At 32.5% G+C, this 10,928-nt stretch overlaps 1 protein-coding gene across 1 annotated transcript; it reads left to right on the top strand.

The window, feature by feature from the left end:
- The first annotated feature begins 1,737 nt into the window (after positions 1 to 1,737).
- Positions 1,738 to 8,874, top strand: LOC104121503 (beta-glucosidase 40). The gene is made up of 13 exons (XM_009633516.4): positions 1,738 to 2,149; positions 5,526 to 5,592; positions 5,904 to 5,962; positions 6,078 to 6,153; positions 6,610 to 6,681; positions 6,794 to 6,881; positions 6,972 to 7,227; positions 7,313 to 7,428; positions 7,591 to 7,814; positions 7,916 to 7,947; positions 8,073 to 8,175; positions 8,323 to 8,431; positions 8,539 to 8,874. Exons 1-13 carry the CDS (start codon positions 2,009 to 2,011, stop codon positions 8,711 to 8,713), a joined length of 1,518 nt encoding a protein of 505 aa, XP_009631811.1. The 5' UTR covers positions 1,738 to 2,008; the 3' UTR covers positions 8,714 to 8,874.
- The last annotated feature ends 2,054 nt before the right edge of the window (positions 8,875 to 10,928 follow it).

The raw sequence follows: 10,928 nt of genomic DNA, 5'->3' as shown, positions 1-10,928 counted from the left end.
TATTAATTGTAGGCAAATAATCTTCAATTCCCTCCCTCTCTCTCGTCTCTTCTTCTTTATTTTTCTATTCCAGTAAAGGGGAAAAGAAATAATAATCAGACCGCGTAGTCAACAATAATGGATGCAATGAAATCTAGATTGCAATATTAATTAGTCAGCAAGATAAAAATATACAAGTGTGAAGAGAACAGAAGCAGTGTTTTGTTTTCCATATCCGATTGGACACAAGGGTCATAACAGTAAACTACATAATCATTGCTTTCCACAGAGAGCTACAATTTCTATTTTCTCAAGCCAATTTGGTCTCTATATTCACATTCATCCTCATGGCTTACACTATTTCTTTTCCATTTTCTTGAAAACATGGTGCATAAAATACACTTTAAAGTTAATGAATGAACGATTAATCGAGCAAGAAATTTATCCGAACCGCACTATCACGGGTTTGAGAGTTTGAATTTGTGCAGACTTTTGGTACTCAGTAATTTTTTTTTAAAAATATATTCCTTAATGGGACGATTTCTAAGTTAACTATTGAGTAAAAAACTAAGGAGCAAAAACAAATTGATATTCTTGTCAGGTTTAGTTTTTATTGAATTATTTGAGGGTTACATATATAAGATGACCGTTTTAAAACGTGTTTACGTGTATTTAGTTTATATGATTGGTTAACTATTATTGAGGTTAAATCTAGGTCCTAGGACATGATATGCTAAATGCTTCATGGCATGCATGGTTCTTCAAAAACTGCCATTAGCTCTGAAAATTGAAAACGTTATTATGTTCATGCACACTTGATAAATAATGGTAATTAAAGGGTTTAAAATATAGAGATTTAAAAGAATTTTTTGATAGATCTACATACCAATTAGATAAAAATATAAATGAATTTGTTTTAGATTGGACAATCATAATAGTAGGAGTTGCTTAGGCTTATTTTGGATGCAAATGATGAAAAGAAAAGAGGCCAAGATAGCTAGAATGCAAAATTGTTGATATATATGATTACATCCTTAATTGTTAATCCTCATCTCTAACAATTTTGTAAAGAACTTTTGGCGAATGAAAAAATCTTATATTTTGTCTTTTCTCTATGATATTTTTTCTGACAAGTTAATTAAAACAAATTGAAAGGGAATTTCATCTACCCATCCCTTGTAAGTACAATTCTTATAGATATACATCCCAAAAATTATGTCGCATTTCAGAACTTGTTCGAATTTTAACTGGTCATAATTCGTTTTTGATAAAACTGCATCATGGGTCCATGACATAGATGAAAAACGGCAACTAACTCATTTACAACTAGTTAAGTTTAATTTATATACACAGATAAGATTATAGAGAAATTATTACATTATCGCATCATAACCTAAAAGGTTTTTCTCTATAAAATGTAAAATTTGGGATTCTGAATGTAAAACGAAATTACCTAGTAAAATGACTTTATCATTTTAAATTTTCTTAAATTCTTGGTGTACACAAATCAAACTCTAACTAAATTTCCATTCATAATGTATGATGAAACAGATTCTTATACTTCAAGAAATACCCCACCACCTTCCCCATTATCTATTCCCCCTATACTCCACCCCCATACCCATATAAGTGTGGAAACGACCAATCATCATGCACATTAAAACACCCCATCTCACAAGCAAATAAATAAATAAATAATGAAAAACTTAAATAAAAAGTACTAAAAGAGAATTCTCCTATTAAACAAAAAAAGTTATCTTCTTCTCTTTCCCTTTCTCATTAGTATATAGTCGGACCACCATTTTTGGCTTCACTCAACAACCAACATCCTCCTCTTTATTTAACAAAAACAAAAATCTTTATCCATTCCTTTTCTGATCCTTTATAAATACACAACACAAGTAACACTAACCATATTCCATATTTGATAAACCCCATTTTTCCTCTCCCTTTCTCTTAATCATCTTGATATATATACTTAGAATAGAAAGCTTCTCCATCTCCAGAGGCCAAAAAAGAAAAAGAAACTATGTTAAAGAAGAGAGACATTGCTCTTTGGGCAATACTTATGGTCTTTGTTCTTGGTTTTCATACATATTCAGCACAGAATATTAGCAGAAACAACTTTCCAAAGGGTTTTGTTTTTGGGACTGCTTCTTCTGCTTACCAGGTTTGTCTTCTTCTTATACATGCATGTGAATCACTCATTCTATATCCATTCAATATAATGTTTTCATATTCTTTTTCATTCTTCATATATAGTTTATTATCCTTTTTCAGAACCACGAATTATTAATTAATTTAGTTTCTTTCATCTTTTCTTATTCCCCTTTATTAGTCCAAGGCAAGAAACAATAGTTTCTAAGACCATCTTCTCATGGCTTTAAGATTACTTTCTCTATTTAATAAAGCAATACTAATAGTACATTTAATTATTAGATTAAAAAAAACAGCGTTTGATGGAGCTTTCAGTCCATTCTTTACTTCAACTATTAGTTCGGTATTTTGGTATATAAGTGTAAAAGCTAGCAATCTTAATTTGTCCTTATCTCCTTTTCTTTATTAATACAATTAATTGATGCTTTAATTGAACGTCATTTTCTACTAGAATCTCCTTCTTTTTCCTTTTGTATTTTTCTACCACATAGCCAAAAGATTCGCATGAAGTAGGTAACAAAGTTCAAAAATGGTAAAAGGAAAAGAAAAAAAACAAACTTTGTTGGAGCCTTAATTAGATAAACGTGTAGTATATGATTACATTATATAGGCTATCGTAACTTCTCTCATAAATGTGAAATATCTCCAATGGTATAACTTTATTGTTAAATAGAGTGAACAAAAGTAAAAATAAAAATAAATACAGAAACGGAAACCATCAATGGAAGTTGGTTTAGTCAATATCTCAACAGAATCCGTTATTTGATGAGGGAGAGAGCTCATTGCGTCATGAAATTAGGAAATTTTTACTAAGCATCTTTACATTTTCTCGATTGGTTTACTTTATCTTTATGCTACGTATCAAACAGCTCACAAAGGTTGTCGAGTAAATCAAAAGTAAATTACAGGGGTTGGGTGTACGAACAAAGTCCTATATTGGTAGTTGAAAAGAATGAGAGTCTATATGTAAGGTGTAGGGATCTCTCAATGGTGTGAGCCCCTTTGGGAAAAATCGTGCGGGCTTGGCCCAAAGCGGACAATATCACACCAGGTTAAGAGTGTATTTAGGCTAGTTTAGCTCAACAATTGGTATCAGAGTCCAGGTTCGGCGGGACGAGTATGAAGATGGCAAAGTGATGATGCGGGGCGGTGCACACAAGGAGAAGCTAGTTGCGAGCTTCGGTTGCCATAATACTCTAACAATGTGAGTGGCACACGGTGAATCTCGAAAAAAGACCTGTGAATCGTGGTATGCGAACAAAGTCCCACATTGGTAGTTGAAAATATTAGGAGTGTACATATAAGGTGTAGGGTTCTCTTAATAGTGTGAGGCCTTTTGGGAAAAATCGTGCGGGCTTGGCCCAAAGCGGACAATATCACCCCATATTAAGAGTTTTTTTGGGCTAGTTTAACTCAACAACTGGTATCAGAGCCCAGGTTCGGCGGGAGGAGTATGGAGATGACAAAGTAATGGTGCGGGGCGGGGCGCACACAAGAAAAGCTAGTTGCGAGTTTCGGTTGTCATAATACTCTAACAATGTGGGTGGCACACAGTGAATCTCGAAAAAAAGACCTGTGAATCGTGGTATGCGAATAAAGTCTCACATTGGTAGTTGAATAGATTGAGAGTCTACATACAAGGTGTAGGGATCTCTTAATGGTGTGAGACTTTTTGGGGGAAACCGTGCGGGCTTGGCCCAAGACGGATAATATTAGTAAAAATGGCGTGGGATAGTCACTTTTTAATATGGTATTTAGTTTTATCCAGTATTTTTAATGCTGAGCAAAAATAGCCACACTCTATTAAAATTAATACGAAAAGACGTTGTTACCCTTTATTCATGAGTGTTGTGTAAATATTAAGGACATGGTGTACTTAACATTTACACTGCACACATGAAGTTAAGGACGTCGTGTTCTTAACATTTACACTGCACACATCGAATCCTTAACATTTACACTGCACATATGGAGTTAAGGACATGATGTCCTAAAGTTTAACAACGGAAGGTGCAAATACATGACACTTTGTCCTTAATATTTACACAACATTCATGAAGTTAAGCACACCATATCCTTAATATTTACACAACACTCATAAAGTTATTTACACTGCACACATGAATTTAAGGACATCATGTCCTTAACATTTAAACTGTACATGTGAAGTTAAGGACATGAGGTCCTAAAGTTTAACAACAGAAGGTGCAAATACAATTAAGGACATTATGTCCTTAACATTTACACTGCACACATGAAGTTAAGGACACCATGTCCTTAACATTTACACTACACATATGAAGTTAAGGGCATGATGTCCTAAAGTTTAATAACGGAAGGTGCAAATACATGACACTTTGTCCTTAATATTTACACAACACTCATATCTAGCACAATAGTATTTTCATCTGGGGCACTTAAAAATTTATTAAGCACTGGCTAAAGTTTAAATACATTTTAAGCAGTGGCTAAAGTTTAAATACATTTTAAACAGTGGCTAAAGAGTAAAGAAATCTCTAATTAGTATCTAACTGTGCACTTTCCCTCGATATCACACCATGTTAAGAGTGTATTCGGGCTAGCTTAGCTCAATAACATGTAATATAACAAAGCCATAGACACATCCCTTTAACTTTTCAAAATCATGCACTTAACCCCCTTATACAATGACAATTTTACACAAATATTCTCTTAATAATATTTTTACTTTACAAAGGTGTGTTGTGTTTAGTTTCGGAAAATAAGGTGTATATCTGCATCTAAGTATATCAAAGTATAATAACTTACAGACAAGTTAAAATTACAAAATCAAAAGTTGCTATGTATTTAATTATGAAATTTAGAAAGAGAATTGGCATTTTTTTCCACTTTCCTGCTGGACTTTTTCTTGTATTTTTAATTTTGCCGTGACTCATTATAAAAACCTAACTAAAGTCGATGAGCTAATTCAAATGTTAAGGTTGAGGTGCCTAAAATTACAATAAACGTTAGGTTTATATCTCGATAAAAGCTTGAAAATAACATATAATCTTCTCCTAATTTTATCAAATTGAACTCCATCCGCCCCAAAGGAAGAAAAAGAAAAAAATATGTGATTGACCAAAGCATCTGCTTTTTAGTGTCAACTATGATATATATATATAGAGTCCTCAATTTTCTTGAAATACAATTTAGAAACTCCATCAAACTACTATAAAATCACATTTTTTTCTAACTAAAATATCTAAGAATGTTTAAGAGATCGTAAATCAAAGAAAAAAAAAATTATTCAGTGCTCTAAATGGTAATAGTGCTACAAAAAATAGGATATATGTAGTGCTTTTTATGGGTTATTAGCTTGTTATAACAATTCACACTTATAACTCATTGCTCATGACATAATATTGCAGTTTGAAGGTGCTGTAAAGGAGGATGGAAGAGGTCCAACTATATGGGATAAATTTTCTCATTCTTTTGGTAAAACTTTACTAATATATTGTCTATTGATAATTATTTTAGCAAAATGAGACTTAAGACCCGTTTGTCCATAGATTTTTTTCTTTTTTCTTGAATTGTTTTTTCAAAAATCCATAAAATTTTGTAAGTTTTGGAGATTTTTCGAAAATGGTTTTTTCAAAAAACAAATTTTTTCCAAACATAATTTTAAATTTCAAATACCACTTTTCAATTTAACTCTAAATACTATTTTTTTTTTTAAATTATAATTTTTATGCCCAAATGCCTACTTAATCACTAAATATTACTGCTAATTTGGATGGATTTTGTAGGTAAAGTAGTTGATTTTAGCAATGGTGATGTAGCCGTGGATCAGTATCACCAGTACCCGGTAAATCTACTCATATTTTATAAACACTATATTACAGTAATTTTTTCCATACTTCATTTATTTATATCAAAATTATAAACCATCAAATAATTCCAATACTCTGTTTTTCTAACAGGAAGATATACAGCTTATGAAGGACATGGGAATGGATGCCTATAGATTTTCAATTGCTTGGACCAGAATTTTCCCTAGTAAAGCTTCTTTCCCTTTTTGCAAATAGCCGCTTTGAGCACTCCTATTTAAAAAATATAGTCAGCTTTGACAAACTATTTAATGTTTAGCCATGTCAACTAGAGCTTAATTTCAAACCTTCATCTAACTTCGGAACCCAAGGTCTAAATTTTGAAATTTCTGACCCGCGATTTCAACTTCAGATTAGAGAGTCTGAATTTGATTATGAGGCTGTTAAACTTTAAAAATTTGTAAATTTCGACTATTTGTTAAATAGGGGTTCGAAAAACAGCTATTTGTGCAATTTCCCCTATATAATATGCTGTAACTAGAGTACAATCTTTATTTTTCGAACATATAATCAAATTAGGATAATACCTTATACTATTGTGTAAAATCACTGTCCCTTTTCATGCTATAAACCAATTAAGTCCAAATTCTAACATAATTAACTCTGACTTTCTAATTATTATCAGATGGAACTGGAGAAATCAATCAGGCTGGAGTTGATCACTACAATAAGTTGATCAATGCTCTACTTGCTAATGGTACAGTTAACACTCCTACTCTTCTGTCTTTAGATACTATCATTTATATAAAAAAATATTCTTACATCAAAGATAAGTTGTTTTTTTACAATTAATGTATGTAAATCCTTAGGAATTCAACCATATGTAACACTATACCATTGGGACCTTCCTCAAGCTCTAGAAGACAAGTACAATGGATGGCTAAGCCCACAGATCATGTAATTAAGTTCACTACATGTTATTCAAACTTGACTGTTTAAACTTGTCTGGATTTGTGGTTATGTGACATTTTAAGGTCACTTTAACAGAAAAGATTTTGCAATATACGCGGAGACGTGCTTCCAAAAATTTGGTGATAGGGTGAAGAACTGGATCACTATCAATGAGCCACATACTGTTGCCATTCAAGGATTTGATGTAGGGCTTCAAGCGCCCGGGCGATGTTCCATCCTCCTTAAAGTTTTTTGCAGGGCTGGAAACTCTGCAACTGAACCTTACATTGTTACTCATAATCTACTTCTTGCTCATGCCACTGTTGTTGACATTTATAAAAGAAAGTACAAGGTAAAGTAGTTGGATAAGAAAGGAAGCAATAAATTTCATTGTGCTTAAGAAAGAGATTAATATTTGTGATCAATTGCTGTTGCAGCCAATACAACATGGATCAATTGGGATATCACTAGATACCTTTTGGTATGAGCCTTTGACAAACTCCAAAGATGACATTGAAGCAACACAAAGGGCCATTGAGTTTAATCTAGACTGGTAATAATTCTGTTGTAGTAGTCAAAATGCTGCTCATTTCTTGTTCCCAAGTTGTTAAAGCAAGTCCTATAAAAGAAAAGGAAACATTAATGTTTATGTAACACTTGGAATATTCAAATTAAGACTTAATTTGATGGTGAAATGATTTGTAATGAATTTCAGGTATCTTGAGCCTGTGATACTTGGAAGGTATCCAAGTTCAATGGTAAATAGAGTGGGAAACCGGTTGCCAAAATTTTCACCAGCTGAATCTGCTCTTGTGAAAGGTTCCTATGATTTCATAGGCATAAATCATTATACTACATGGTATGCTAGCAAGAACAAAACCAACATAATTGGTGCCCTGCTCAATGACTCCCTCGCAGACTCTGGTGCCATTACCCTCCGTATGTCAATTGACGCCTTCTCTATTTACTGGTTACCTGATTTATGAGACTCGTTCTGCATTAAGAACTAAGCGTTTTCGCTATGCTTTTGTATCTTGCAGCATTCAAAGGATTAACACCAATAGCAGAAAGGGTATGTAATTTCATTCAATCAACCATTTCACATCACCAGAAAAAGTAGTTCTTGAAGCAAGTTAAGACCTGCCTTTAGTTACTGCAGTTTTGAGAATTGATATCACCGATAATTTTTACGTGCAGGCAAGTTCCATATGGTTGTACATAGTACCTCAGGGAATCAGAAGCTTAATGAACTACATCAAGCAGAAGTATGGGAACCCTCTAATCATAATCACTGAAAATGGTAAGTCACTAAATGTGCAATGTAGCTACTAAACCATGTCATTTCATTTGATTTTCAGTCTATGCTGCAGTTCAAAATGACATTTTACGTCATTTCCCTTTTGTTGATTATCATGAAACAAGAGTCCTTTACTTGTGACACTTACAGGAATGGATGATTCAAATAATGCACTAACATCGAGACAAGATGCTCTTAAGGATACAAAAAGGATCAAATATCACAATGAATATCTTACTAATCTCTTAGCCTCTATCAAGTAAGTTATACAAAATGGCACTAGCAAATTTTTAACATCTCTACTCGTATTTATTCATCGTTCACTATGGAAAGATATCATTCAGTTATATTTTGCTGAATATGCAGAGAAGATGGTTGCAACGTGAAAGGATACTTTGTATGGTCTCTGATGGATAACTGGGAATGGGCAGCTGGATTTTCGTCGAGGTTTGGTCTTTATTATGTGGATTACAAGGACAACCTCAAGAGATATCCCAAGAATTCAGTGAACTGGTTCAAGAATTTCCTTGGATCTGCTTAAATGGATGGAAGTTCAATAGATACATTTCACTTCAATCACAGATATACATAGTTTCCACGTAGAAGGAGAAAAAGGAATGTATACAACATTAATTCTTTCACAGTACCTTATTATTTTTCAACAGAGTTCACTGAGTTTGCTAATACAATGTTTGTTTAATATCTTGCAAAGTACATCACTTGTGGTGTAGTAAACTGCACTCTCAAAAACCACTATGTTCTAAACAATTCTCCAAAGGGTAGCCGGTGCACGAAGTATTTCACTCAAGACCCGGGAGGGCCACATCCCAAAAGGTGTGATGTAGACAGTCCACCTTAATGCAAGTATTAGTGACTGCTTCCACGGTTCGAACCCGTAACCTATAGGTCATACGGAGACAACTTTACTGTTGTTCCGAGGCTCCCCTTCAATCTCCAAAGTTGCTCTATTTGGAGATAAGTAATGAGTGGTGATTTCTAAGTTAAAACCAATTCCAAATAGGAATAAAAACCAAAATCCAATTCCAAATATAAATGAAAACGAAGAGAGAATAGGATTAGGCTATTAGACCTTTGGCTAGACAACAAGGGCATGAGCCCAATAGAAATAAGGGAAAAGGTACGTGCAGATTAAACCACCACCCTTTGGCCTTGCTAAACGGAAGAAAAAAAAAGAAGGCTTCGGGTGTGTTTGGTACGAATTTCTTGAAAATGAGTGGTTTTTATTATTTATTTTCCCTTGTTTGGTTGGTGAGTGAAACTTTTTTCGGAAAATATTTTTTAGTGTTTGTTTAGAGAGTATAAAATACTTTTAGGAATATAATATTTTATGCTACTCTCCTCAACCCACCTTCACCAAAATCCCCATATTTCTTGTATTCCTTCCCCCTCCCCCTCCTCTCGGACTCTATTTTTTTCAAGAATTTAATTATTCTTTTCAAAATTCACACAAACCCAAAAGAACTAATTCCCTTCTTTTGATAGGGAAAACATTTTTCTCCAATCGGAGGAAAATAAATTCATGAGAAAAATATTTTCTAAAATATTTAAGCCAACCAAACATGGAAAAAAAAAATATTTTCCAAAAAATATTTTTCTTAATACCAAACACAGCCTTCGTCTATGTATATACTATATACCAAACCAAATAATTTACTGTTAAACAAACATGATCTCTTGACTAATAAAAAGAACCAGTTATAAAATCATAAATGTAAGCAAAAATCCATCTCCTGTTATGAATATGTTAAAGTGGATGTCCATTGAATACTCTTAGACATCCCTATTCCATGAACCATTTGAGTTCATGTACTTAGTTAATTCATCACTTAATATTTGTAACCTTTAGGTGTATTCTTGTAACTTTTTATGTATCTTATATCCTATAAATAGGGTATTCTTTATCCTATGAAGTACATAGAAGAAACACACTTGAATAAAATAACTTCTACATTCTTCTCATATACATCTTGTCTCCGTTAGTATATTGTTCTATTTTGCTCTCATTTCTTAATAGATTATCAGCACGAGGTTCTAACCAACTAAGATTATCTGCTTCATCCGAATTTTATCTTCTTTCTAAAAGAGGTAGTCAATTTCTTTTCCGATTCAAGTATATATTCATATGTTTATAATATTTCTATTAGGATCTTTCTTTAACCTGTAATTTAATTACTATATGCATAACTTGTTTTGAATATGATTATAATAATTACATTGGTATGAAAACAATAAGTTTCGGTTAAATTGATATTTTATTATATAAACTACGAAGAAATTTAATCCTACACATAAATAAATAAGTATTAAAATTGAATTACAATAATTAGACTAATTAAGCCCGCATCCAAATATTCTAACAGAATATGCATTTAGAAGGAATTCTTGCAAAATTTTCAAAAGGTTTAAATGTGTCTCCAATAATTTTATCACCTAAGTGTACAAACTAATTAATGACTTTAAAATTAATGACTGAACTATTAGATGAATCGTATTGAATGTTGAAACTTGTCAGAATTGATATCATCTAGTTTTATACCTACTTAGCTTATTGAAACGTATTCTAAGTAGAACAAAATTATACTAGTACATATTAATTCAACGTATTTATTCTATGGAAATATACTTACATGTCTAAAGTTTTTGTGGGTAATATTAAATCTTAATTTATCATCGCACTGCACATAATTGTTTGTTTGATAATTTTATATATAGAATATTAATACACGATTATGTAC

This window comes from Nicotiana tomentosiformis, chromosome 11 (assembly GCF_000390325.3).
Source record: "Nicotiana tomentosiformis chromosome 11, ASM39032v3, whole genome shotgun sequence".
Classification (NCBI taxonomy): Eukaryota; Viridiplantae; Streptophyta; class Magnoliopsida; order Solanales; family Solanaceae; genus Nicotiana; species Nicotiana tomentosiformis.
This window is presented reverse-complemented; position numbering and strand designations above follow the sequence as displayed.